At 43.3% G+C, this 24492-nt stretch overlaps 1 protein-coding gene across 4 annotated transcripts in view; it reads left to right on the top strand.

The window, feature by feature from the left end:
* The window catches only part of RELN (reelin), a 1394857-nt gene that overhangs the window by 1072215 nt on the left and 298150 nt on the right, over positions 1 to 24492 (top strand). For all 4 annotated transcript variants that reach the window (XM_077264737.1, XM_077264736.1, XM_077264735.1 and 1 more), the window contains exon 22: positions 12451 to 12563. In XM_077264737.1, coding sequence (XP_077120852.1) covers positions 12451 to 12563 — 113 coding nt within the window. The remainder of the gene's footprint in view (positions 1 to 12450; positions 12564 to 24492) is intronic.

Below are 24492 nucleotides of genomic sequence, written 5' to 3'. Positions count from 1 at the left end.
AGAATTGTAATGTATCTGTAAAAATTGTATACTGTAATGTGGCATTTGATTTTTTCTCGCACCCACAGACTTAAATGAGTAAGTCTCATCCAATTTATGGAGGAAACTAGTGCATGTGTGAGCGACAGCCAGGGCCGTAGTCATGGCCCACATAGGTGTCTGCTTAGTGGCACCCTGACCACCCACATCACATATATACAGTCCCACTGACTCACTTGCTGGTTCTCAGAGTCCTCGCTGAGTTGCAGGAAAACTTCTTCTGATGTACACAAAAAGACAGAGTCCGGTTCCACCTTTAAACATAGAACTTTACTTGTTCTCATACGCAGCATGTCCATTTCAGTTACAGCATCAACCTTGGGTTCCTCACAGCATGTATCCTTTGCTGTCCCTGTGCTTTTCCCTGCATCCTTCAGTGTGTTCCCAGGATGTCCTGCCCCACACGGTATCGCAGCGTCCTCCCTGTCTGGCTTGACTACCTTTAGGATTCCCTTGTCCGTTTTGCACCAGACATGAGGGCATCTGCCCAAGTAGTAAGCTGACACATTTTTGGAGCGACCTGCGTTACTGTCCTGCTGTGACTCCTGCAGTAGCCTCTGCTCTTACCACTGTTGTCACTGCTGCTATCTCTGCTGCTGGCCACTATAGGTCCCTGGACAGCTGGGCTATTTTCCTTAAATGTTATGGAGTCCAGCCACGCTGCACGGGTTCCCTGGCTCTACTCCCTCAAAACAGGTAAACCTTCTATCCTATACACAGTTGGCTCCTCCTAAACTAACTATATAACCTAATGTATCCCCATTTAGTGTCATAACTAAGCTGCTGCACTTTTCCCTAACAACAATGTACAATTAGCAGCACTGAATACAGTATAAATACACAGTTTCAACGATATCTCAAAGTGGCAATATACATTCATTTAACTGGGACATGTTTGGAGCACAAGACTGCTTTTATGACCCCCTTACACATGCTGCAATATAAGTGCGATATAAGTGATTAGGTGAGTTTATTCTTCTGGTCGGTGCGATTACAGCGATACCAGATTTATATAGGGTTTTTATGATTAGCTGCTGTCACACACTAAAAGACACTTTTTATTGCTTTTGAGAGCTATAATTTTTCCATATTTCGACCGACAGAGTCATGTTATGCACAAAAAAAAAAAAAAAAAAGAGCATGAACCGCACCTCCAAATATCATATGTTGATCTAAAGCCGCTAGGCAAAAATTTATACAACTGAACATGAGGTTCTTAGTTTAACATTCTGATCAGACTGTATGAAGCCCACTGCTAAATCACGGCAAACCTTGTAGTGGGTCCTACCGCCCTAATGGAGCAGAGCCGTGCGGCAGCCACAGCTGCAATGCACCAGCAGGGCAGACGGCCTTTTGCCCCCACAGCACCCTTGCTGCAAGACTGGGTCCCCATGACTCCAGACCACGCCGCCCCACCAGCACAAAGCCACAGCAACAATGGCCGCCACACAGCACCCACACCAAAATGAAAGGAGCACTGAAACTCACCTTCCTCCAGCTCTTCAGTGAGAGCCAAAATGGGTTAGACCCCTTACTTTGCAGTCTCCTGTGCTAAATGGGAGGAGTGCTTGTCCAAGAAAAAGACAAGAACATGCTTAGCACAAAAAGAAAAAAAGAGCATGAACCGCACCTCCAAAAATCATACGCTGATCTAAAGCCACTAGGCAAAAATTTATATAACTGAACATGAGGTTCATAGTTTAAGATTCTTATCAGACTGTATGAAGCCCACTGCCACGTCACGGCAAATCTCGTAGTGGGTCCTACCGCCCTAATGGTGCAGCGACCACCGCCACAGCGGCAATGCACCAGCAGGGCAGACGGCCTATTGCCCCACAGCCCCAATGTTATGGCTTGTTTTTTGCGGGACGAGCAGATGTTTTTATTGGTACCATTTTCGCGCACATGACTTTTTATTGCTTTCTATTCTGATTTTTTTTAGTATAAGGCAGCACCCCCCACAGGCAGACTCTAGTATAAGGCAGCACCCCCCCCACAGGCAGACTCTGTAGTATAATGCAGCACCCCCCAAGGCAGACTCCATAGTATAAGGCAGCACCCCCCAAAGGCAGAATCTGTGTTTATAAGGCAGCAACCCTCCACAAGCAGACTCTGTAGTATAAGGAAGCCTCCCACAGGCAGACTCTGTAGTATAAGGCACCCCCCACCCACAGGCAGACTCTGTAGTATAAGGCAGCACCCCCCACAGGCAGACGCAGCACCCCCCACAGGCAGACTCTGTAGTATAAGGCAGCACCCCCCACAGGCAGACTCTGTAGTATAAGGCAGCACCCCCCACAGGAAGACTCTGTGGTATAAGGCAATACCCCCAAAGGCAAACTCTGTAGTATAAGGCACCCCCCACCCACAGGCAGACTCTGTAGTATAAGGCAGCACCCCCCACAGGCAGATGCAGCACCCCCCACAGGCAGACTCTGTAGTATAAGGCAGCACCCCCCACAGGCAGACTCTGTGGTATAAGGCAATACCCCCAAAGGCAAACTCTGTAGTATAAGGCAGCACCCCCCCACAGGCAGACTCTGTAGTATAAGGCAGCACCCCCCACAGGCAGACTCTGTAGTATAAGGCAGCACCCCCCACAGGCAGACTCTGTAGTATAAGACAGCACCCCCCACAGGCAGACTCTGTAGTATAAGGCAGCACCCCCCACAGGCAGACTCTGTAGTATAAGACAGCACCCCCCACAGGCAGACTCTGTAGTATAAGGCAGCACCCCCCACAGGCAGACTCCATAGTATAAGGCAGCACCCCCCACAGGCAGACTCTGTAGTATAAAGCAGCACCCCCCACAGGCAGACTCTAGTATAAGGCAGCACCCCCCACAGGCAGACTCTGTAGTATAAGGCAGCACCTCCCCACAGGCAGACTCTGTAGTATAATGCAGCACCCCCCAAGGCAGACTCCGTAGTATAAGGCAGCACCCCCCCAAAGGCAGACTCTGTGTTTATAAGGCAGCAACCCTCCACAAGCAGACTCTGTAGTATAAGGAAGCCCCCCACAGGCAGACTCTGTAGTATAAGGCACCCCCCACCCACAGGCAGACTCTGTAGTATAAGGCAGCAACCCCCACAGGCAGACGCAGCACCCCCCACAGGCAGACTCCGTAGTATAAGGCAGCACCCCCCACAGGCAGACTCTGTAGTATAAGGCAGCACCCCCCACAGGCAGACTCTGTGGTATAAGGCAATACCCCCAAAGGCAAACTCTGTAGTATAAGGCAGCACCCCCCCACAGGCAGACTCTGTAGTATAAGGCAGCACCCCCCATAGGCAGACTCTGTAGTATAAGGCAGCCCCCAAAACAATAAAATACTCACCTCTCTTCTTCGTGGTTCCTCCGCTGCTCTGAGCGCCCGCTGTCAGTGTCTGCTTCGGTGATGTCAGATGCTGACAGGGGGATGATGGGAGAGGGAGCGATTAAGGCTACTTTCACACTAGCGTCGGACGATGCACGACGAATTGCGTCGTTGCGACGTACCAATGCTAGCAGTGAATGTGCCGCACAATGGGGCAGTGGATGCTGTTTTTCAACGCATCCGCTGCCCCATTGTGAGGTGCGGGGAGGCGGGGGCGGTGCTCCGGCCACGCATGCGCGGTCGGAAAAGACGGGAACGACGCACCAAAAAACGTTACAAGCAATGTTTTTTGGTGGCGACGGTCCGACGCAACACGACGCAACCGTCGCATTACGGTTGCGACGTGTGGCAATGCACGATGCTAGTGTGAAAGTAGCCTAACGCTCCCACTCTCATCAATGCGGTCAGCTGTATTGGCATCCAGCCGCTATAGCTGACCCTGAGATGACAGGCAGGGGGCCCACTGCTGGCACCGGCCCCCCCACATAGCGGCCGGGTGGCAGAGCAGGGAGATCGATTCAGTTCCAATACAGTTACAGTAGCATAGCTCTGGGTGGGCCCCCTCTGCCCCCCGTATCTACTCTACTGACAGACTGTGATGTGTGCAGTGCAGCCATGTCTCCTGCCAGCTGCATCACAGCACTGCAGACACTGCCGCACGCAGTTTGCTGTGCATGGCCATCAGGCAGCTGGCCTTGCACAGCTGCTGGGGGAGCAGCCCCGGGGGGCATTTGCCTCACTGCCACCTGGCCCAGCCCGCCCCTGGGGGGGCAGTTAGTTAATGTACTAGGTAAAAATAAGGGTTCTGCAGTGGCAGTGATCCCTAATAGAGGCGTGCAAAGTCCTGCACAGCCTCAGAGGAATAAGAATATAGGCCTATATACCTCTGAGACTGTGCAACACTCTGCACACCTCTATTAGGAATTACTGCCACTGCAGAGCACTTATTATTACCTAGTACAGTAAACCCCTCTTTTACAAGTACACTCTCCTGATGATGCTGTGATGCACTGGTATTGTTGGGCACTTTATCATATATGGTCCTATTTTATTATGCAGTATATCACAAAAGTGAGTACATTCTTCACATTTTTGTTAATATTTTATTAGCTCTTTTCATGGGACAACACTGAAGATATGACACTTTGATACAATGTAAAGTAGTCAGCGTACAGCTTGCATAACAATGTAAATCTGGTGTTAATGTAACTTCTGACCATTCTACACACAACACACATCCCCGTTGGTCACATCACTGGATGAAAGTACTGTCTTTTTAACTTTGTAGACCTTGTCCTCCTTGGCAGTCTGGGGATAAACCTTATAGACATGGAGATTTTCACAGCTACACATCATCTGTTTTTATGCATATTTAAATATGTGTATGTAGTAGTCTCTTTTCCTTGGGGCACGTATTGCCATGTATGTAGTGTTTTTATCATGTATTACAATAATGATATACATTTTATGAGATCTTATAGCACTACTTTTTTGTTGATATTTAGTATTGAAGCAGTGCGTCTCTGTATTTGTTATTTACACTTACTCAGTTATTGTGTTTGTATTAACCCCTTCACGACATGCGCCGTTCTATTACGGCGCATGTCGTGTCTTCCCCTTTGACATGTGCGCGCAATAGCGGCGGGTGAAATCTCGATTCACCTGCCGCTATTAACGTGTTAAATGCCGCTGTCAAACGCTGACAGCGGCATTTAACTACCGCTTCTAGCCGCGCTTCCGGAAATGAGCGCATCGCTGACCCCCGTCACATGATCGGGGGTCAGCGATGTGTCAGGACTAGTGTTGAGCATTCCGATACCGCAAGTATCGGGTATCGGCCGATATTTGCGGTATCGGAATTCCGATACCGAGTTCCGATATTTTTGTCATATCGAAAATCGGAATCGGAAGTTCCCAGTGTATGGTTCCCAGGGTCTGGAGGAGAGGAAACTCTCCTTCAGGCCCTGGGATCCATATTCATGTGTAAAATAAAGAATAAAAATAAAAAATAGGGATATACTCACCCTCTGATGCGCCATGTTTGTAACCGCTGCAACCGGCAGCCTCCATTCCTAAGAATGAGCGAGTGAAGGACCTGCGATGACGTCTCGGCTTGTGATTGGTCGCGTGAGCGGTCACATGAGCGGTCACGCGACCAATCACAAGCCGCGACGTCATCGAAGGTCCTTAACTCGGCATTCTTAGGAACGGAGGCACTGCTAAGAGCAGGGGCCGCCGGAGGGGTGAGTATATCAATATTTTTTATTTTTATTCTTTATTTTATACATGAATATGGATCCCAGGGCCTGAAGGAGAGTTTCCTCTCCTTCAGACCCTGGGAACCATTCCGATATTTTGTGTCCCATAGATATGCATTGGTATCGGGTATCGGTATCGGCGAGATCTGATATTTTGCCGGTATCGGCCGATCCAATCCGATACCGATACCTTTGCATATCGGAAGGTATCGCTCAACACGAGTCAGGACAGTAACCATAGAGGTCCTTGAGACCTCTATGGTTACTGATGCCGGCCTGCTGTGAGCGTCCCCTGTGGTCGGCGCTCATAGCACACCTGCATTTCAGCTACATAGCAGCGATCTGATGATCGCTGCTATGTAGCTGTGCCGATCGAGTTGTGCCAGCTTCTAGCCTCCCATGGAGGCTATTGAAGCATGGCACAAGTTAAAAAAATGTTTTTAAAAATATGAAAAAAATATAAAAGTTTAAATCACCCCCCTTTCGCCTCATCCTAAATAAAACAATAAATAAAAATTCAAACCTACACATATCTGGTATTGCTGTGTTCAGAATCACCCGATCTATCAATAAAAATAAGCATTAACCTGATCGCTAAACAGCGTAGGGAGAAAAAAATTTGAAACGCCAGAATTACGTTTTTTTGGTCGCCGTGACATTGCATTAAAATGCAAAAGAACATATCTGCACAAAAGTGGTATTATTAAAAACGTCAGCTCGGCACGCAAAAAATAAGCCCTCACCCGACCCCAGATCATGAAAAATGGAGAAAATGGAGACGCTACGGGTATCGGAAAATGGCGCATTTTTTTTTTTTTTAGCAAAGTTTTTAATTTTTTTCAACACTTAGATAAAAAATAACCTAAGAATCATAATATCAGGCCAGTTTTAGCATTTAGTGAAGCTAGAAAAAAAGCCAAACAAAAAACAAGTGTGGGATTGCACTTTTTTTGCAATTTCACCACACTTGGAATTTTTTTCCCGTTTTCTAGTACAAGACATGGTAAAACCAATGATGTTGTTCAAAAGTACAACTTGTCCCGCAAAAAATAAGCCCTCACATGACCATATTGATGGAAAAATAAAAAAGTTATTGCTCTGGGAAGGAGGGGAGAAAAAAACGAAAACGCAAAAACGAAGAAGGGCTGCGTCTTGAAGGGGTTAATGGTAGTTGGAGTGCCATGGTTTGGGGCTGGATGAGTGCTGCCACCTATGTGGAGCTACAGTTCATTGAGGGAACCATGATTGCCAACATGTACTATGACATACAGAAGTAAGCATGATCCCCTCCCTTCGGAAACTGGACCACAGGTCAATATTCCAAAATGATAACAACCCCAAACACACCTCCAAGACAACCACTGCCTCGCTAAAGAAAGAGAACATTTCACCAGACCTAAACCCTATTGAGCATCTGTGGGGCATCCTCAAATGGAATGTGGAGCAGCGCAAGGTATCTAACATCCACCAGCTCTGTGATGTTGTCATGGAGGAGTGGAAGAGGATTCGAGTGGCAACCTGTGAAGCTCTAGTGAACTCCATGCCCAAGAGAGTTAAGGCAGTGCTTGAAAATAATGGTGGTCATAAAAAATATTGACACTTTGAGCATAATGTGGCTATTTTCACTTAGGGATGTAGTCCTTTTTCTTGCCATCGGTATAGACATTAATGGATTATTTAGAGGGCACACCAAATTTACACTGTTATGCAAGCTGAGCACTTACTGCTTTACATTGTATCATAGTGTCATATCTTCAGTGTTGTCTCATGAAAAGTTAGACTAAATTACGTACAAACAGGTGACGGGTGTACATACTTTTATGATATACTGTACATTTGTACATATACTGGTACATTTGTTGTTTTTGTATCAGTTTGAGCACAGTCTTTTTACTCCTTATCACTAAAAGTTAGGCTCCTTTCAGACATAGCGCATTTTTGAGCGCTATTTTGCGGGCGCTTTTCAAAAATGCGCAATGTCATTTTCGTCTGCCGGCAAAGTGAATGAGAAATTCACTTTGCCGTTCAGACACACCGCAAAAAAACGCGGCGCTTTTGTCTGCAAACACGCCAGCGTAAAAAGAATTGGCATGTCAATTCTTTACGCAGCGGCGTGTCTGCGTATCCCCATAGGGCCCCATATTACCGTCCACACACAGCGCCTTTGTCCTGGGTGTCGGCATCTTTGTACGGAGGGGTTGACACCCAGGATCGGACGTGACGTCGCGTCGGACAGAAAGAGGGAAGCCCCCGCCCCCCAGTGAAGCAGCATGGAGTCCTTCAACAGAATGAGCATAAACGTGATGTGATGAGACGTGATGAGCATCGACATGATGTTAACTCCAGTGTGTATTGTATTCTGAGTCATAAAGACAGGAAATGACCTCAATGACTCTTTTTTTTTCCCCTTTTTTTTTTTTCAAACAAACTTTATTTTCAGTACACAATGCTGAAAAAAACGCAGCTGCAAAAAATGCAGCAAAAAACGCAGTGTGTGAAAGCAGCTGCGTTTTTTGCCTGCGTAAAAAAACGCAGGTAAAGCAGCAGCAAAATACGCGCGAGTAAAAATACGCAGCAAATACGCTGTGTGTGAAAGTAGCCTTAGGTTTTAACATAATTATATTTGCCCTCTCTCTACTTGTTACTTGATATGTGATTGAACCCTAAGGGTTTTCTTTCTTCCTGCACTGCGGATTATTAATCAGTGACATCAAAGTCATCAACAGTACAAACCGTTTATGTAGGATTATGTAGCTTATTTATACTGTGTTTGCCTATAATTGTGACTTAAATAACAAATCAGACCAAGTTGTATTAGTAATTAATTCAGAAATATTGGCCATTTCCAAGGGGTCACTTACTTGTATTCCAACTTTAAACAAACAATGTGCTTTTTTACTGTAATTGAAGAGAATGTTGAAAGGCAACCAATTTATATTGCATAATCTTCTAGGATGTTTTTATGTTTGTTTTTCCTTCTGACATAGTCCAGTGTGAAAAAAAGAAGGAAAAAATCCAAATCCTGTGCTTATTAGAGCTTTAAAATAGAAAGAAAATGCACAGCATTATTTAATCATACTAAAGATACATGAATTTTAATATTTAATTTTTCTATTCTAATTTAACATTAGTACGGCAATCCGCACAAAGATATCAAGATATGTTTTATGTTGCTGCATGATTTATAGAGTGAACTTTCTGGTGGACCTCTGATTATCTTGTAAAAAACATTTGCAGCGAAGTTTTTTTGTTGTGGGTTCTCCCTATAGCTGAATGGAATACAGTATATTTGGGCCCATTGTGCCTGTGTTATCTGAAATTGGTCCTGATGAGTGCTGAGCAGAAAGCCTGCCATTTAATCAGGTTTCCCACACTACCAGGTGTTTCTATGATAAAAGGATAATAATGAACACAAAAGACTTTTTGGTGACAATTCCGTCAGGATACAAGATTTTCATCCAGAGAGGTTTTGTTTTTGTTTATATCTTTGTAATATTTCAAACTCTTTGAGGGACATACAGTTGTGAAAATATTTGAATGACAAAATTGAAAGTTAAGAGCTATGGTTTTCTTTTTTTAATTGGGCACATGTGCCACCCATGTGCCACATCAGTACCATACAGACGGGCGCCAGGGAAGAAGCACCATAGTAAGCGCTGTTCCCTGGTGCTGGGTGCTCAAGACTGCTCACATCATTCTCCCCTGCACTGCCGGCGATCATCACAAGCAGAGGATAATGATGAGAGTTATATTCCAGTGATCACAATAACAGCAGACAGCGGCTGCTGGGACTATTACTCCGTCAGCCTACACCTGCTGCTGCCAATAACAGTGATAGCAGGAGCAGTTGATGGGAGTATTCATAAATAAATTTATAAATAAATGAAAAACCTGGCGTTGGTTCCCCTCTATTTTCTATAACCAGCCAGGCAAAACTCACAGCTGGGGGCTGCAACCTACAGCTGTCAGCTTCAGAATGCTTGTTATCAAGAATAGAGGGGTCCCCACTCTTTTTTTTAAATTATTTAAATAAATAATTTAAAAAATGGCGTGGGGTCCCCCCATTTTTTAAACCAGCTGTGCTAAAGCTGACAGCTGGAGGCTGGTATTCTCAGGCTGGTAAGGGGCCATTGATATAGACCCCCCAGCCTAAAAATAGCGGCCCGCAGCTGCCCAGAAAAGGCTCATCTATGAGATGCGCCAATTCTGGCACTTTGCCGGCTCTTTGCACTTGCCCTGTAGCTACGGCAAGTGCGGTTCATATTTGTGGGGTTGATGTCACCTTTGTATTGTCAGGTGAAATCAAGCCTACAGCTTAGTAATGGAGAGAAAAAAGAACAAGTCCCGACACTCGCTTAAAAGAGGCTTTCTACTGTGTGAGATGTACAGTAATGATAGACAGTCTGCTCTCTTCCTTGATCTCACTGCAGAGTGATTACAAATGCCAGGAATAAAGAAAAGATTAGTGTGATTACTAACACTTCTTCAGCTTTTATCTCCTGGCAGTGTGGGTGGGGTGGAAATATAGCAGAAGTGAGCTTTGACTCATTACAACACTTCTGCAGCTACAGCTCTCTTCTCATGATGCTGTCAGCTCTGCTGTGTTCTTAGATAAAAATCTGTATTAATGCCCAGGTGAACTTTTCATAAATTATAACCTTAACTTTAAAAGCCTTCAGCTTGGCCTATCGGTGTGACAGGAGCACTTTAATTAATATTTTTTGGTGTATAGTGGTTGTAATTTTCACTTTTGGAGTATGCATAATTAATCAATTAACTTTTATAATTTTTTTTAGTAAAAACAATAATTCTGTTTGCAATTATTTGGTGGTATTTTTTTATTCCATTTAGTGGTATAAATTCTATAATAGCCTTAGTTTATGAATTGTTCCAATTAAACCAATACAAAATATGTATGGTTATTTTACTACTTTTGAAATGGGAAAATAAATAGCTTTTCTGGAAATGTTTTGAGGATTTTCTTAAATTTAATTCAACATATTAAACTTATTATGTATATCATTGCAATAACAGTGAAAAAAGATTACATTTATGTATTTTTTATACTTAATTATTTTTTTAAGTGGTGTAAGAGGTTCATAGCCAAATTAGGCTATGGTCCAGCCACGTGGTATTATTATATTTAATTTAATTTTTTATTGTTATACTTTTAGTAAATAATATTCAGATACTATATTAACACAGTAATTTATTTATAGAAATACTAGATGGTGGCCCGATTCTAACGCATCGGGTATTCTAGAATATGTATGTATTTATGTATGTATATAGCAGCCACATATTATATAGCACAGGCCACGTAGTATATAGGAGCCACGTAGTGTATAGCAGCCACGCAGTATATAACACAGCCACGTAGTATATAACACAGCCCACATAATGTATAGCACAGGCCACGCAGTATATAACACAGGCCACGCAGTATATAACACAGGCCACGCAGTATATAACACAGCCCACGCAGTATATAACACAGCCCATGCAGTATATAACACAGCCCACATAATATATAGCACAGCCCACACAGTATATAACACAGCCCACGCAGTATATAACACTGCCCACGCAGTATATAGCACAGCACACGCAGTATATAACACAGCCCATGCAGTATATAACACAGCCCATGCAATATATAACAGCCCACGTAATATATAGCACAGCCCACGCAGTATATAACACAGGCCACGCAATATATAACACAGCCACACAGTATATAACACAGCCCACGCAGTATATAACACAGGGCATTCAGTATATAACACAGCAACGCAGTATATAACACAGCCCACTCAGTATGTAACACAGGGCACGCAGTATATAACACAGCCCACGCTGTATATAACACAGGCCACGCAGTATATAACACAGGCCACGCAGTATATAACAGTGGCCACACAGTATATAACAGTGGCCACACAGTATATAACACAGCCCACGCAGTATATAACAGCCCACACAGTATATAACACAGCCCACGCAGTTTATAACACAGCTCACGCAGTATATAACACTGCCCATGTAATATATAACACTGCCCACATAGTATATAGCAGCCACGCAGTATATAACACAGCCCACATAGTATATAGCAGTGTGGGCACCATATCCCTGTTAAAAAAAATAATTAAAATAAAAAATAGTTATATACTCACCCTCCAGCGTCCAGCGAAGCTGTCCCGATGTGCGCACTGCTGCCACCAGCTGCCATTCCCAGAGATGCATTGCGAAATTACCCAGATGACTTAGCGGTCTCGCAAGACCGCTAAGTCTTCTGGGTAATTTCACAATGCATCTCTGGGAACGGAAGCTGGCGGCAGCCGCGCGCGCATCGGCGGACGATGAAAGGTGAGAATAGCAGGTTTTTTGTTTTTTTATTATTTTTAACATTAGATTTTTTTACTATTGATGCTGCATAGGCAGCATCAATAGTAAAAAGTTTGTCACACAGGGTTAATAGCAGCGTTAACGGAGTGCGTTACACCGCGGCATAAAGTGGTCCGTTAACGCTGCCATTAACCCTGTGTGAGCGCTGACTGGAGGGGAGTATGGAGCGGGCGCCGGGCTCTGACTGGACGGAAGTAGGGAGGGACTAATTCTCGGCCAGGCTGTGCCCGTTGCTGATCGGTCGCGGCCGCCAATCAGCGATGCGGGATTTCCTCCGTGACAGACAGACAGATAAACAGACGGAAGTGCCCCTTAAATGATTATATATATAGATATTTTATTTTTAATTTAAGATATTCTGTTTTCCAGGAATGTTTGCCGAGTATGCCTAGCTGCCAGGAATTCACCTCAGCAAGTATCTATCATTCAAGTGAATTCACTCATTGGAGAAGAATAACATTGCCTTTGCCACAGAAGACCTGGTATGTTAATGCAGTAAACATCTGCAATAAAATTGAAGTTGTGATTCATTAATTCATGTCAACTTCAGTTTTTTTTTAACTTTTTTTTCAGTAATTAAAAAATAGTTTTCTTGGTAAAAAAGCAACCACCCCATAAAAATGAAACCTATTAGATTATTATCATGTATGTAAATATCCATTCTATAAAACTATATTACTTTTAATCCCTGACCATGAACACCATTAAAAATAAAAATACAAAAATAAAAATTAAAAACTAGGCCATAATTGCCATGTTGTTAATGTTAGTCAAAAAATGATCAAAAAATCATACTGTATATATTTGACAGTGGTAGCAATAAAAACTGCAGCTTGTAAAACATTAAAAAAAACAAGCCTTCACACAGTTCTCTAATAGGCATATAAAAGATTTAGGGCTCTGGAAATATGATGACCGAAAAAGTAAAAACAGTTTTAAAGTGATTTTTCTTGTGAGAAAATAACAAAGCATAAAAAAGGTACAAATTTAGTAACAACATAATCAAAACAACCTAGATAATACAATTAAGATGTGAACTATACTCCATGGTGAACTCTGTAAAAATTAAGATTATAAAAATATTCCAGATTAAAAATCTTTTCACCCATCTCCTCTATCTGTTTCGATTTTGCATGGACAACCTAGCATCCTTTAATATCCAGGATCACATGTACCCTTGTATAGTGCTGGTAGTATACATATTTTAGTCGTCTCCAATACCTGTTTCTCATATTTTTGGGAAAAGATTTGGCTGGTCTCTGTTTTGCATTTGATCAGCTTATCTATGCACCCCAGTTGCATATTGTTTGGTCATTTTACTACTTAGTTGTTTGGGGATACTTGCATTAGAGATTTTTTGCACTACACTTTTATACTAAAACATGCCAGGACCTTAAGGGTATATATTCTTTGATATACAGTTATATGAAAAAGTTTGGGCACCCCTATTAATCTTAAGCTTAATGTTTTATAAAAATTGATTTTTTTGCAACAGCTATTTCAGTTTCATATATCTAATAACTGTTGGACACAGTAATGTTTCTGCCTTGAAATGAGGTTTATTGTACTAACAGAAAATGTGCAATCTGCATTCAAACAAAATTTGACAGGAGCATAAGTATGGGCACCCTTATCATTCTCTTGTTTTAAATACTCCTACCTACTTTTTACTGACTTACTAAAGCACTTTTTTTTTGTTTTGTAACCTCATTGAGCTTTGAACTTCATAGCCAGGTGTATGCAATCATGAGAAAAGCTACTTAAAGTGGCCACTTGCAAGTTGTTCTCCTGTTTGAATCTCCTCTGAAGAGTGGCATCATGGGCTCCTCAAAACAACTGTCATCAACTTGCTGCAGATGGTGTCACTGTGCATCGGTCAACTATACAACGCACTTTGCACAAGGAGAAGCTGTATGGGAGACTGATGCAAAAGAAGCCGTTTCTGCAAGCACGCCACAAACAGAGTCGGCTGAGGTATGCAAAAGCACATTTGGAGAAGCCAATTTTTGGGGGGAAGAAGGTCCTGTGGACTGATGAAACCAAGATTGAGTTGTTTGGTCATACAAAAAGGCGTTATGCATGGTGGCAAAAAAACACAGCATTCCAAGAAAAACCCTTGCTACCCACAGTAAAATTTGGTGGAGGTTCCATCATGCTTTGGGGCTGTGTGGCCAATGCTGGCACTGGGAATCTTGTTAAAGTTGAGGGACGCATGGATTCCTCTCAGTATCAGCAGATTCTTGACAATAATGTTCATGAATCAGTGACAAAGTTGAAGTTACGCAGGGGATGGATCTTTCAGCAAGACAATGATCCAAAACACCGCTCCAAATCTACTCAGGCATTCATGCAGAGGAACAATTACACTGTTCTGGAATGGCCATCCCAGTCTCCAGACCTGAATATCATTGAACATCTGTGGGATCATTTGAAGAGGGCTGTCCATGCTCGGCGACCATCAAACTTAACTGAACTGGAATAGTTTTGTAAAGAGGAATGGTCAAAAATACCTTCATCCAGGATCCAGGAACTCATTAAAAGCTACAGGAAGCGACTAGAGGCTGTTATTTTTGCAAAAGGAGGATCTACTAAATATTAATGTCACTTTTCTGGTGAGGTGCCCATACTTATGCACCTGTCAAATTTTGTTTGAATGCAGATTGCACATTTTTTGTTAGTACAATAAACCTCATTTCAAGGCAGAAACATTACTGTGTCCAACAGTTATTAGATATATGAAACTGAAATAGCTGTTGCAAAAAAAACAATTTTTATAAAACATTAAGCTTAAGATTAAGGCCTCTTTCACACTAGCGTCGTGCACTGCACGTCGCTATGCGTCGTTTGGTTGATAAAACGCATCCTGCAAAAGTGCTTGCAGGATGCGTTTTTTCACCATTGATTTGCATTAGCGTCGCATTGCGACGCTTTGCCACATGTCGCAACTGTCGTGCGACGGGTGCGCTGTGTTGTGGCGGACCGTCGGCTGCTAAAAACGTTACATGTAAAGTTTTTTGCTGCCGACGGACCGCCATTTCCGACCGCGCATGTGCGGCCGGAACTCCGCCCCCACCTCCCCGCACCTCACAATGGGGCAGCGGATCCGTGGAAAAACAGCATCCGCTGCCCCCGTTGTGCAGCGCATTCACTGCTAGTGTCGGTACGTCGGCCCGACGCACTGCGACGGGCCGAGTACGACGCTAGTGTGAAAGAGGCCTAATAGGGGTGCCCAAACTTTTTCATATAACTGTATATATGTGGTATTGTTCACAACAGGCATTGGAAGTTTAATACTAGCCCTATTTTGAGCAGGTCAAAAATTATGGTAAGGTGATTCCCATTCTGAGTTTTTAATTGTTTTTAATGCCATGTGTTTTCTCATTTTTCTGTCCTCTTTTGCTTATTTGAATAATAAGCATTTGTTAATTTAAGGTGTATCCCTTTATGGCATATCTTTTTCTTCTTTGTGCTTAGAATTATTGTTTTGTTCCCATTTTTTCCCATAAAGATAATTCAAATATGTTAATAAGTGTGTACCCCAAAATAATGCCACTGATGAACATAACTCATCCTGAAAAGAACAAGCCCCCATATGACTATGTCACTAAAAAAATAAAAAGGTTATTACTCCTGGAATGTGGCGATAGAAAAGTGAAAAGAAATGTTGTGGCATAAAGACCGCGTCTAGCTATGGTGCCAAGTGGTTTAAAAGCTAGAAATAAATGTCACTTTCTAATTCAAACAGATCAACCCCCTCTGAAATACTTAAAAATCAAAATCATTTTCTTACCTGGAATATTGACTGGAGTTAATCATAGACATTTATGTTGTGTTATCCTTAGTGTTGAGCATTCCGATACCGCAAGTATCGGGTATCGGCCGATACTTGCGGGTATCGGAATTCCGATACCGAGATCTGATACTTTTGTGGTATCGGGTATCGGTATCGAAACAACATTAATGTGTAAAATTAAGAATTAAAATAAAAAATATTGCTATACTCACCTCTCCGACGCAGCCTGGACCTCACCGAGGGAACCGGCAGCGTTCTTTGCTTAAAATGCGCGCTTTTACTTCCTTCCGTGACGTCACGGCTTGTGATTGGTCGCGTGCCGCCCATGTGGCCGCGACGCGACCAATCACAGCAAGCCGCGACGTAATTTTCAGGTCCTCAATGCCTAATTCTAGGCATTCAGGAATTTAAAATTACGTTCCGGCTTGTGATTGGTCGCGTCGCGGTCACATGGGCGACGCAACCAATCACAAGCCGTGACGTCACGGGAGGCAGGAGACGCGCGCATTTTTAAAATTACGTCACGGCTTGTGATTGGTTGCGTGCCGCCCATGTGACCGCGACGCGACCAATCACAGCAAGCCATGACGTAATTTCACGTCCTGAATGCAGAAATAGGCATCAGGACCTGAAATTACGTCACGGCTTTTTTTGCGTGTTTTCATGCGTTTTTGATGCATTTTTGACGCGTTTTTGTGCATTTTTTTCCAAATGCATAGAATTGCGGGAAAACGTGGAAAATCCGCAAAATTAATGAACATGCTGCTTTTTTTTTCACGGAAAAAAACGCACCATGTGCACAAAACATGCAGAATGCATTCTAAATGATAGGATGCATAATGTATGCATTTTTAATTAGTTTTTATAGCATTTTTATCGCAAAAACCTGAACGTGTGCACATACCCTAAAGAATAATTTCTTGATCTCTGGCTGGGGGACCTGACCCTTGTGACCCTCCTCTCACCCGTTCCTAGAAAGGGGCTCTTCTGAATGAAGCCTAGGTCAAGTATGTGCACTTTTTCTCCATAAATTCTCAACGGGAATACCGGAAATAGCCAAGCGCTCTGCTCGACTGGTATTCAGCACTCCCATTAAGAATGAATAGAGCGGAAGTGCATGTGTATTACCCCACTCTATTTAGACACGTTTTCAGAACAGATGGGGAACTCCTAGTGACCGTCAGATTATGCCCTTTCTAGGATAACTTACAAACTTGATACAACCCCCTTATGTTCCATTTCATTTCTATAAGCTGATGATACAAAAAACCCACAATACCCAGAATATGATCCGGGAAGCAAAAGGTGTGGACTACTCGTAAATTTTAAAATTCATCTTTAATAAATATATAATAAAATACACAAACTACAAAACAAAACAATGGTAAAATTCACAATATATATGGTAGGGGACAGCAAGTAAACTATATCGGGTAGTTTCAAAACTCAATTAATGTTGTCACAATCCAAAAAATAAATATTTAACATATAAATTGCCTGGTCAAATATACATATTGCTGGGCCATTATATAGCAAAAAAGTGCATAGTACCTACTAGAATGGGGTAAAAACACCCTCAGTGCAATGTTGCATGTGCATACAAACAGCTATCCCGCAAAATTTCATTAAAGAATTACATAAAGAACTGGCATGAAAAGATAGGTAAATGTGAACTTACATGATAAGCTGACCCGATAGCACTGTCCCCACCACCCCTTGACAGCGCCGTTTCGCCTAAACTGGCTTCTTCAGATATGGGGCATATGTGTCTATCTCTGCTTAAACCATCCTTATATATAGTGAGGCACAGGTGTAACCGGCGTCAGCCTAATTGGGCTAATCTCGGCGCATGGGTCCATTAAAAGGCTCCCAGATGGAACATATGACTTCCGGTCTTCCGCGCTTGTGAAGCGAGCGACAAGCGCTTCACCTCACTAACTGCGCAGAGCCGGAAATCAGGGAATGCCTCAGATTTACGCATGCGCACTCCCAATGCTGAAGCCGGAGGTGAGTGTGCTAATATTGAAGAACAAAGTGCGCGTGCGCAGAACGTAACTACGCAACAAAAAGAAAACAAGTGTTAAAAGCCGGAGTGCGCATGTACAAAATGTAACTACGCAACACAAGCAAAGTAAGTATTGGAAGCCGAAGTGACTGCGCAACATCGGCAAACAACTGGAGTGCCTAAGTGTAGATTAAATAAGGTGCTAATTACTAAAGTGATACGTGCAACTACTTATATATCAACTATATTGACATAAACATACAATTAAATGAACTATAAATAGAACACAGAATAACAAAGCTATACAAATAGCACCATTCCGTACAAAAGTGAGTGCTAATATAATACAAGGATGGACAAATACATCAACACAACTAATAAATAAAAAAAGAAAATAATGGAAGGCCACAATTCATTTATGGGGGAAATAGTAAGTAAATATAAAAATAATATTAACTACATAAATATACGCATAATAACATATAATGTATAGAAAACTGCATACAGTACTGCTTAATAATAACATCAATCTCATAGCAAAAAGTATTGAAGCAGCAATCTTCTCAAAGATGTCATGGGACCAGAAAAGACGTAGTGATAGTATCAAAATCCCAATGGCAAGCAGGTCCTAGAACGCCCCAACAAATGAATATAGACCAAAAGTGACCTAATCAACAGATAAAAAAAACAATTAGTACAAAGACACACAAAAACAAATAAAAACAGGAAAGCACAAATATGTAACTATTATTAATGGAACTAAACTCCAGACGGAAAAGGAGTAGACCAACTACGTCTAAAAAAGCATTGGAAAAGAGAGAGGAGAAATTACTATTTATTATGCATATGATGTACCCAATAATTCTTACAAAGGGGAATAAACACTAATTATAAAAAAGAATTAAGGCCCAAGGTCTCATTAAGGCCTTGAGGGGCCATAGTTCCAAGCAAATAAATCCATTTGCTTTCTTTTTGCGCTAACGCCTTAGCCAGATTACCCCCTCTCACCCCCAAATGGATCTGATCAATAGCCTGTATTTTCAATCCCTTAGGTCATTTTATGATATTATGGAGACCTACCTTCTGTTTAATTATGTATGTGATGTAATTTTGTGGTATATATCTATATGTTATTATGCGTATATTTATGTAGTTAATATTATTTTTATATTTACTTACTATTTCCCCCATAAATGAATTGTGGCCTTCCATTATTTTCTTTTTTTATTTATTAGTTGTGTTGATGTATTTGTCCATCCTTGTATTATATTAGCACTCACTTTTGTACGGAATGGTGCTATTTGTATAGCTTTGTTATTCTGTGTTCTATTTATAGTTCATTTAATTGTATGTTTATGTCAATATAGTTGATATATAAGTAGTTGCACGTATCACTTTAGTAATTAGCACCTTATTTAATCTACACTTAGGCACTCCAGTTGTTTGCCGATGTTGCGCAGTCTGTTGTGAAATTGGATTCTGGGCTCCCCCGGTGGCCACTTGTGGAATTTAACTTGTGTGCATCATCCCCTCTGTTCACCTGCTCCTATCAGGATGTGGGAGTCGCTATATAACCTTGCTCCTCTGTCAGTTTCATGCCGGTCAACAATGTAATCAGTAGCCTTTCTGTGCATGTTCCTGCTACTAGACAACTCCCAGCTAAGTTGGACTTTTGTCCTTGTGTGTTTTTGCATTTTGTTCCTGTTCACAGCTGCTGTTTCGTTACTGTGTCTGGAAAGCTCTTGTGAGCGGAAATTGCCACTCTGGTGTTATGAGTTAATGCTAGAGTCTTAAAGTAATTTCTGGATGGTGTTTTGATAGGGTTTTCTGCTGACCATGAAAGTGCCCTTTCTGTCTTCATGCTATCTAGTAAGCGGACCTCGATTTTGCTAAACCTATTTTCATACTACGTTTGTCATTTCATCTAAAATCACCGCCAATATATGTGGGGGCCTCTGTCTGCCTTTTGGGAAAATTTCTCTAGAGGTGAGCCAGGACTGTCTTTTCCTCTGCTAGGATTAGGTAGTTCTCCGGCTGGCGCTGGGCATCTAGGGATAAAAAAACGTAGGCATGCTACCCGGCCACTTCTAGTTGTGCGGCAGGTTTAGTTCATGGTCAGTATAGTTTCCATCTTCCAAGAGCTAGTTCTCATATATGCTGGGCTATGTTCTCTCGCCATTGAGAATCATGACAGTTTGACCGGCCCAAAAAAAGGGTTAAATTACTGGCTGAGAAAGGAGAGAAAAAAGAAGTCTGCTACAATTTTTTTTTTTTTTCCCTCTAGTTCTGAGTGTGCTCTTAATTGAATCACTTGCTAGTCTGCCTATACTGCAGCCTTCCTCTCTTCCTCTCCTTCTAATCCTTGAATGGCTCTGTGTTCACCTGTTTCAAATGGATCTTCAGAGTGTAGCTACAGGTTTGAATAATCTCGCCACAAAGGTACAAAATTTGCAAGATTTTGTTGTTCATGCACCTATGTCTGAGCCTAGAATTCCTTTGCCTGAATTCTTCTCGGGGAATAGATCTCACTTTCAAAATTTTAAAAATAATTGCAAATTGTTTTTGTCCCTGAAGTCTCGCTCTGCCGGAGACCCTGCACAGCAGGTCAGGATTGTAATTTCCTTGCTCCGGGGCGACCCTCAAGACTGGGCTTTTGCATTGGCACCAGGGGATCCTGCGTTGCTCAATGTGGATGCGTTTTTTCTGGCCTTGGGGTTGCTTTATGAGGAACCTCATTTAGAGCTTCAGGCGGAAAAGGCCTTGATGTCCTTGTCTCAGGGGCAAGATGAAGCTGAAATATACTGCCAAAAATTCCGCAAATGGTCTGTGCTTACTCAGTGGAATGAGTGCGCCCTGGCGGCGATTTTCAGAGAAGGTCTCTCTGATGCCATTAAGGATGTTATGGTGGGGTTCCCTGTGCCTGCGAGTCTGAATGAGTCCATGACGATGGCTATTCAGATCGATAGGCGTCTGCGGGAGCGCAAACCTGTGCACCATTTGGCGGTGTCTACTGAGAAAACGCCAGAAAATATGCAATGTGATAGAATTCTGTCCAGAAGCGAGCGGCAGAATTTTAGACGAAAAAATGGGTTGTGCTTCTATTGTGGTGATTCAACTCATGTTATATCAGCATGCTTTAAGCGTACTAAGAAGCCTGACAAGTCTGTTTCAATTAGCACTTTACAGTCTACGTTTATTCTATCTGTGACCCTGATTTGTTCTTTGTCATCTATTACCGCGGACGCCTATGTCGACTCTGGCGCTGCTTTGAGTCTTATGGATTGGTCCTTTGCCAAACGCTGTGGGTATGATTTGGAGCCATTGGAGGCTCCGATACCTCTGAAAGGGATTGACTCCACCCCATTGGCTAGTAATAAACCACAATACTGGACACAAGTGACTATGCGTGTTAATCCGGATCACCAGGAGGTTATTCGCTTTCTGGTGCTGTATAATCTACATGATGTTTTGGTGCTGGGATTGCCATGGCTGCAATCTCATAACCCAGTCCTCGACTGGAGAGCTATGTCTGTGTTAAGCTGGGGATGTAAAGGAACTCATGGGGACGTACCTTTGGTTTCCATTTCATCATCTATTCCCTCTGAGATTCCTGAATTCTTGTCTGACTTTCGTGACGTTTTTGAAGAACCCAAGGTTGGTTCACTGCCTCCGCACCGGGAGTGCGATTGTGCCATAGACTTGATCCCGGGTAGTAAATACCCTAAGGGTCGTTTATTTAATCTGTCTGTGCCTGAACACGCTGCTATGCGAGAATATATAAAGGAGTCCTTGGAAAAGGGACATATTCGTCCTTCGTCATCTCCCTTAGGAGCCGGTTTTTTCTTTGTGTCTAAGAAAGACGGCTCTTTGAGGCCGTGTATTGATTATCGACTTTTGAATAAAATCACGGTTAAATATCAATATCCGTTACCACTGCTTACTGATTTGTTTGCTCGTATAAAGGGGGCCAAGTGGTTCTCTAAGATTGATCTCCGTGGGGCGTATAATTTGGTGCGAATCAAGCAGGGGGATGAGTGGAAAACCGCATTTAATACGCCCGAGGGCCATTTTGAGTATTTGGTGATGCCTTTTGGTCTTTCAAATGCCCCTTCAGTCTTCCAGTCCTTTATGCATGACATTTTCCGCGATTATTTGGATAAATTTATGATTGTGTATCTGGATGATATTCTGATTTTTTCGGATGACTGGGACTCTCATGTCCAGCAGGTCAGGAGGGTTTTTCAGGTTTTGCGGTCTAATTCCTTGTGTGTGAAGGGTTCTAAGTGTGTTTTTGGGGTTCAGAAGATTTCCTTCTTGGGATACATTTTTTCCCCCTCTTCCATCGAGATGGATCCTGTCAAGGTTCAGGCTATTGGTGATTGGACGCAACCCTCTTCTCTTAAGAGTCTTCAGAAATTTTTGGGCTTTGCTAACTTTTATCGTCGATTTATTGCTGGTTTTTCTGATGTTGTAAAACCATTGACTGATTTGACTAAGAAGGGTGCTGATGTTGCTGATTGGTCCCCTGATGCTGTGGAGGCCTTTCGGGAGCTCAAGCGCCGCTTTTCTTCCGCCCCAGTGTTGCGTCAGCCTGATGTTGCTCTTCCTTTTCAGGTTGAGGTCGACGCTTCTGAAATCGGAGCTGGGGCGGTGTTGTCGCAGAGAAGTTCCGACTGCTCCGTGATGAGACCTTGTGCTTTTTTTTCCCGTAAATTTTCGCCCGCCGAGCGGAATTATGATATTGGGAATCGGGAGCTTTTGGCCATGAAGTGGGCTTTTGAGGAGTGGCGTCACTGGCTTGAGGGGGCCAGACATCAGGTGGTGGTATTGACTGACCACAAAAATTTAATTTACCTTGAGTCTGCCAGGCGCCTGAATCCTAGACAAGCGCGCTGGTCGTTGTTTTTCTCTCGGTTTAATTTTGTGGTGTCTTACCTACCGAGTTCTAAGAATGTTAAGGCGGATGCCCTTTCTAGGAGTTTTGAGCCTGACTCCCCTGGTAATTCTGAGCCCACAGGTATCCTTAAAGATGGAGTGATATTGTCTGCCGTTTCTCCAGACCTGCGGCGGGCCTTGCAGGAGTTTCAGGCGGATAGACCTGATCGTTGCCCACCTGGTAGACTGTTTGTTCCTGATGATTGGACCAGTAGAGTCATCTCTGAGGTTCATTCTTCTGCGTTGGCAGGTCATCCTGGAATCTTTGGTACCAGGGATTTGGTGGCAAGGTCCTTCTGGTGGCCTTCCCTGTCACGAGATGTGCGAGGCTTTGTGCAGTCTTGTGACGTTTGTGCTCGGGCCAAGCCTTGTTGTTCTCGGGCTAGTGGATTGTTGTTACCCTTGCCTATCCCGAAGAGGCCTTGGACGCACATCTCGATGGATTTTATTTCGGATCTGCCTGTTTCTCAGAAGATGTCTGTCATCTGGGTGGTGTGTGACCGTTTCTCTAAGATGGTCCATCTGGTTCCCTTGCCTAAGTTGCCTTCTTCTTCCGAGTTGGTTCCTCTGTTTTTTCAAAATGTTGTTCGTTTGCATGGTATTCCGGAGAATATCGTTTCTGACAGAGGGACCCAATTCGTGTCTAGATTTTGGCGGGCATTCTGTGCTAGGATGGGCATAGATTTGTCTTTTTCGTCTGCTTTCCATCCTCAGACTAATGGCCAGACCGAGCGGACTAATCAGACCTTGGAGACATATTTGAGGTGTTTTGTGTCTGCGGATCAGGATGATTGGGTTGCTTTTTTGCCTTTGGCGGAGTTCGCCCTCAATAATCGGGCCAGCTCTGCCACCTTGGTGTCCCCGTTTTTCTGTAATTCGGGGTTTCATCCTCGATTTTCCTCCGGTCAAGTGGAATCTTCAGATTGTCCTGGAGTGGATGCTGTGGTGGAGAGGTTGCATCAGATTTGGGGGCAGGTGGTGGACAATTTGAAGTTGTCCCAGGAGAAGACTCAGCTTTTTGCCAACTGCCGTCGTCGTGTTGGTCCTCGGCTTTGTGTTGGGGACTTGGTGTGGTTGTCTTCTCGTTTTGTCCCTATGAGGGTTTCTTCTCCTAAGTTTAAGCCTCGGTTCATCGGCCCGTACAAGATATTGGAGATTCTTAACCCTGTGTCCTTCCGTTTGGACCTCCCTGCATCCTTTTCGATTCATAATGTTTTTCATCGGTCATTGTTGCGCAGGTATGAGGTACCAGCTGTGCCTTCCATTGAGCCTCCTGCTCCGGTGTTGGTTGAGGGTGAGTTGGAGTACGTTGTGGAAAAGATCTTGGACTCTCGTGTTTCCAGACGGAAACTCCAGTATCTGGTCAAATGGAAGGGATACGGTCAGGAGGATAATTCTTGGGTCACTGCCTCTGATGTTCATGCCTCCGATCTTGTCCGTGCCTTTCATAGGGCTCATCCTGATCGCCCTGGTGGTTCTGGTGAGGGTTCGGTGCCCCCTCCTTGAGGGGGGGGTACTGTTGTGAAATTGGATTCTGGGCTCCCCCGGTGGCCACTTGTGGAATTTAACTTGTGTGCATCATCCCCTCTGTTCACCTGCTCCTATCAGGATGTGGGAGTCGCTATATAACCTTGCTCCTCTGTCAGTTTCATGCCGGTCAACAATGTAATCAGTAGCC

This window comes from Ranitomeya variabilis, chromosome 5 (assembly GCF_051348905.1).
Source record: "Ranitomeya variabilis isolate aRanVar5 chromosome 5, aRanVar5.hap1, whole genome shotgun sequence".
In the NCBI taxonomy this organism is placed as follows: Eukaryota; Metazoa; Chordata; class Amphibia; order Anura; family Dendrobatidae; genus Ranitomeya; species Ranitomeya variabilis.
This window is presented reverse-complemented; position numbering and strand designations above follow the sequence as displayed.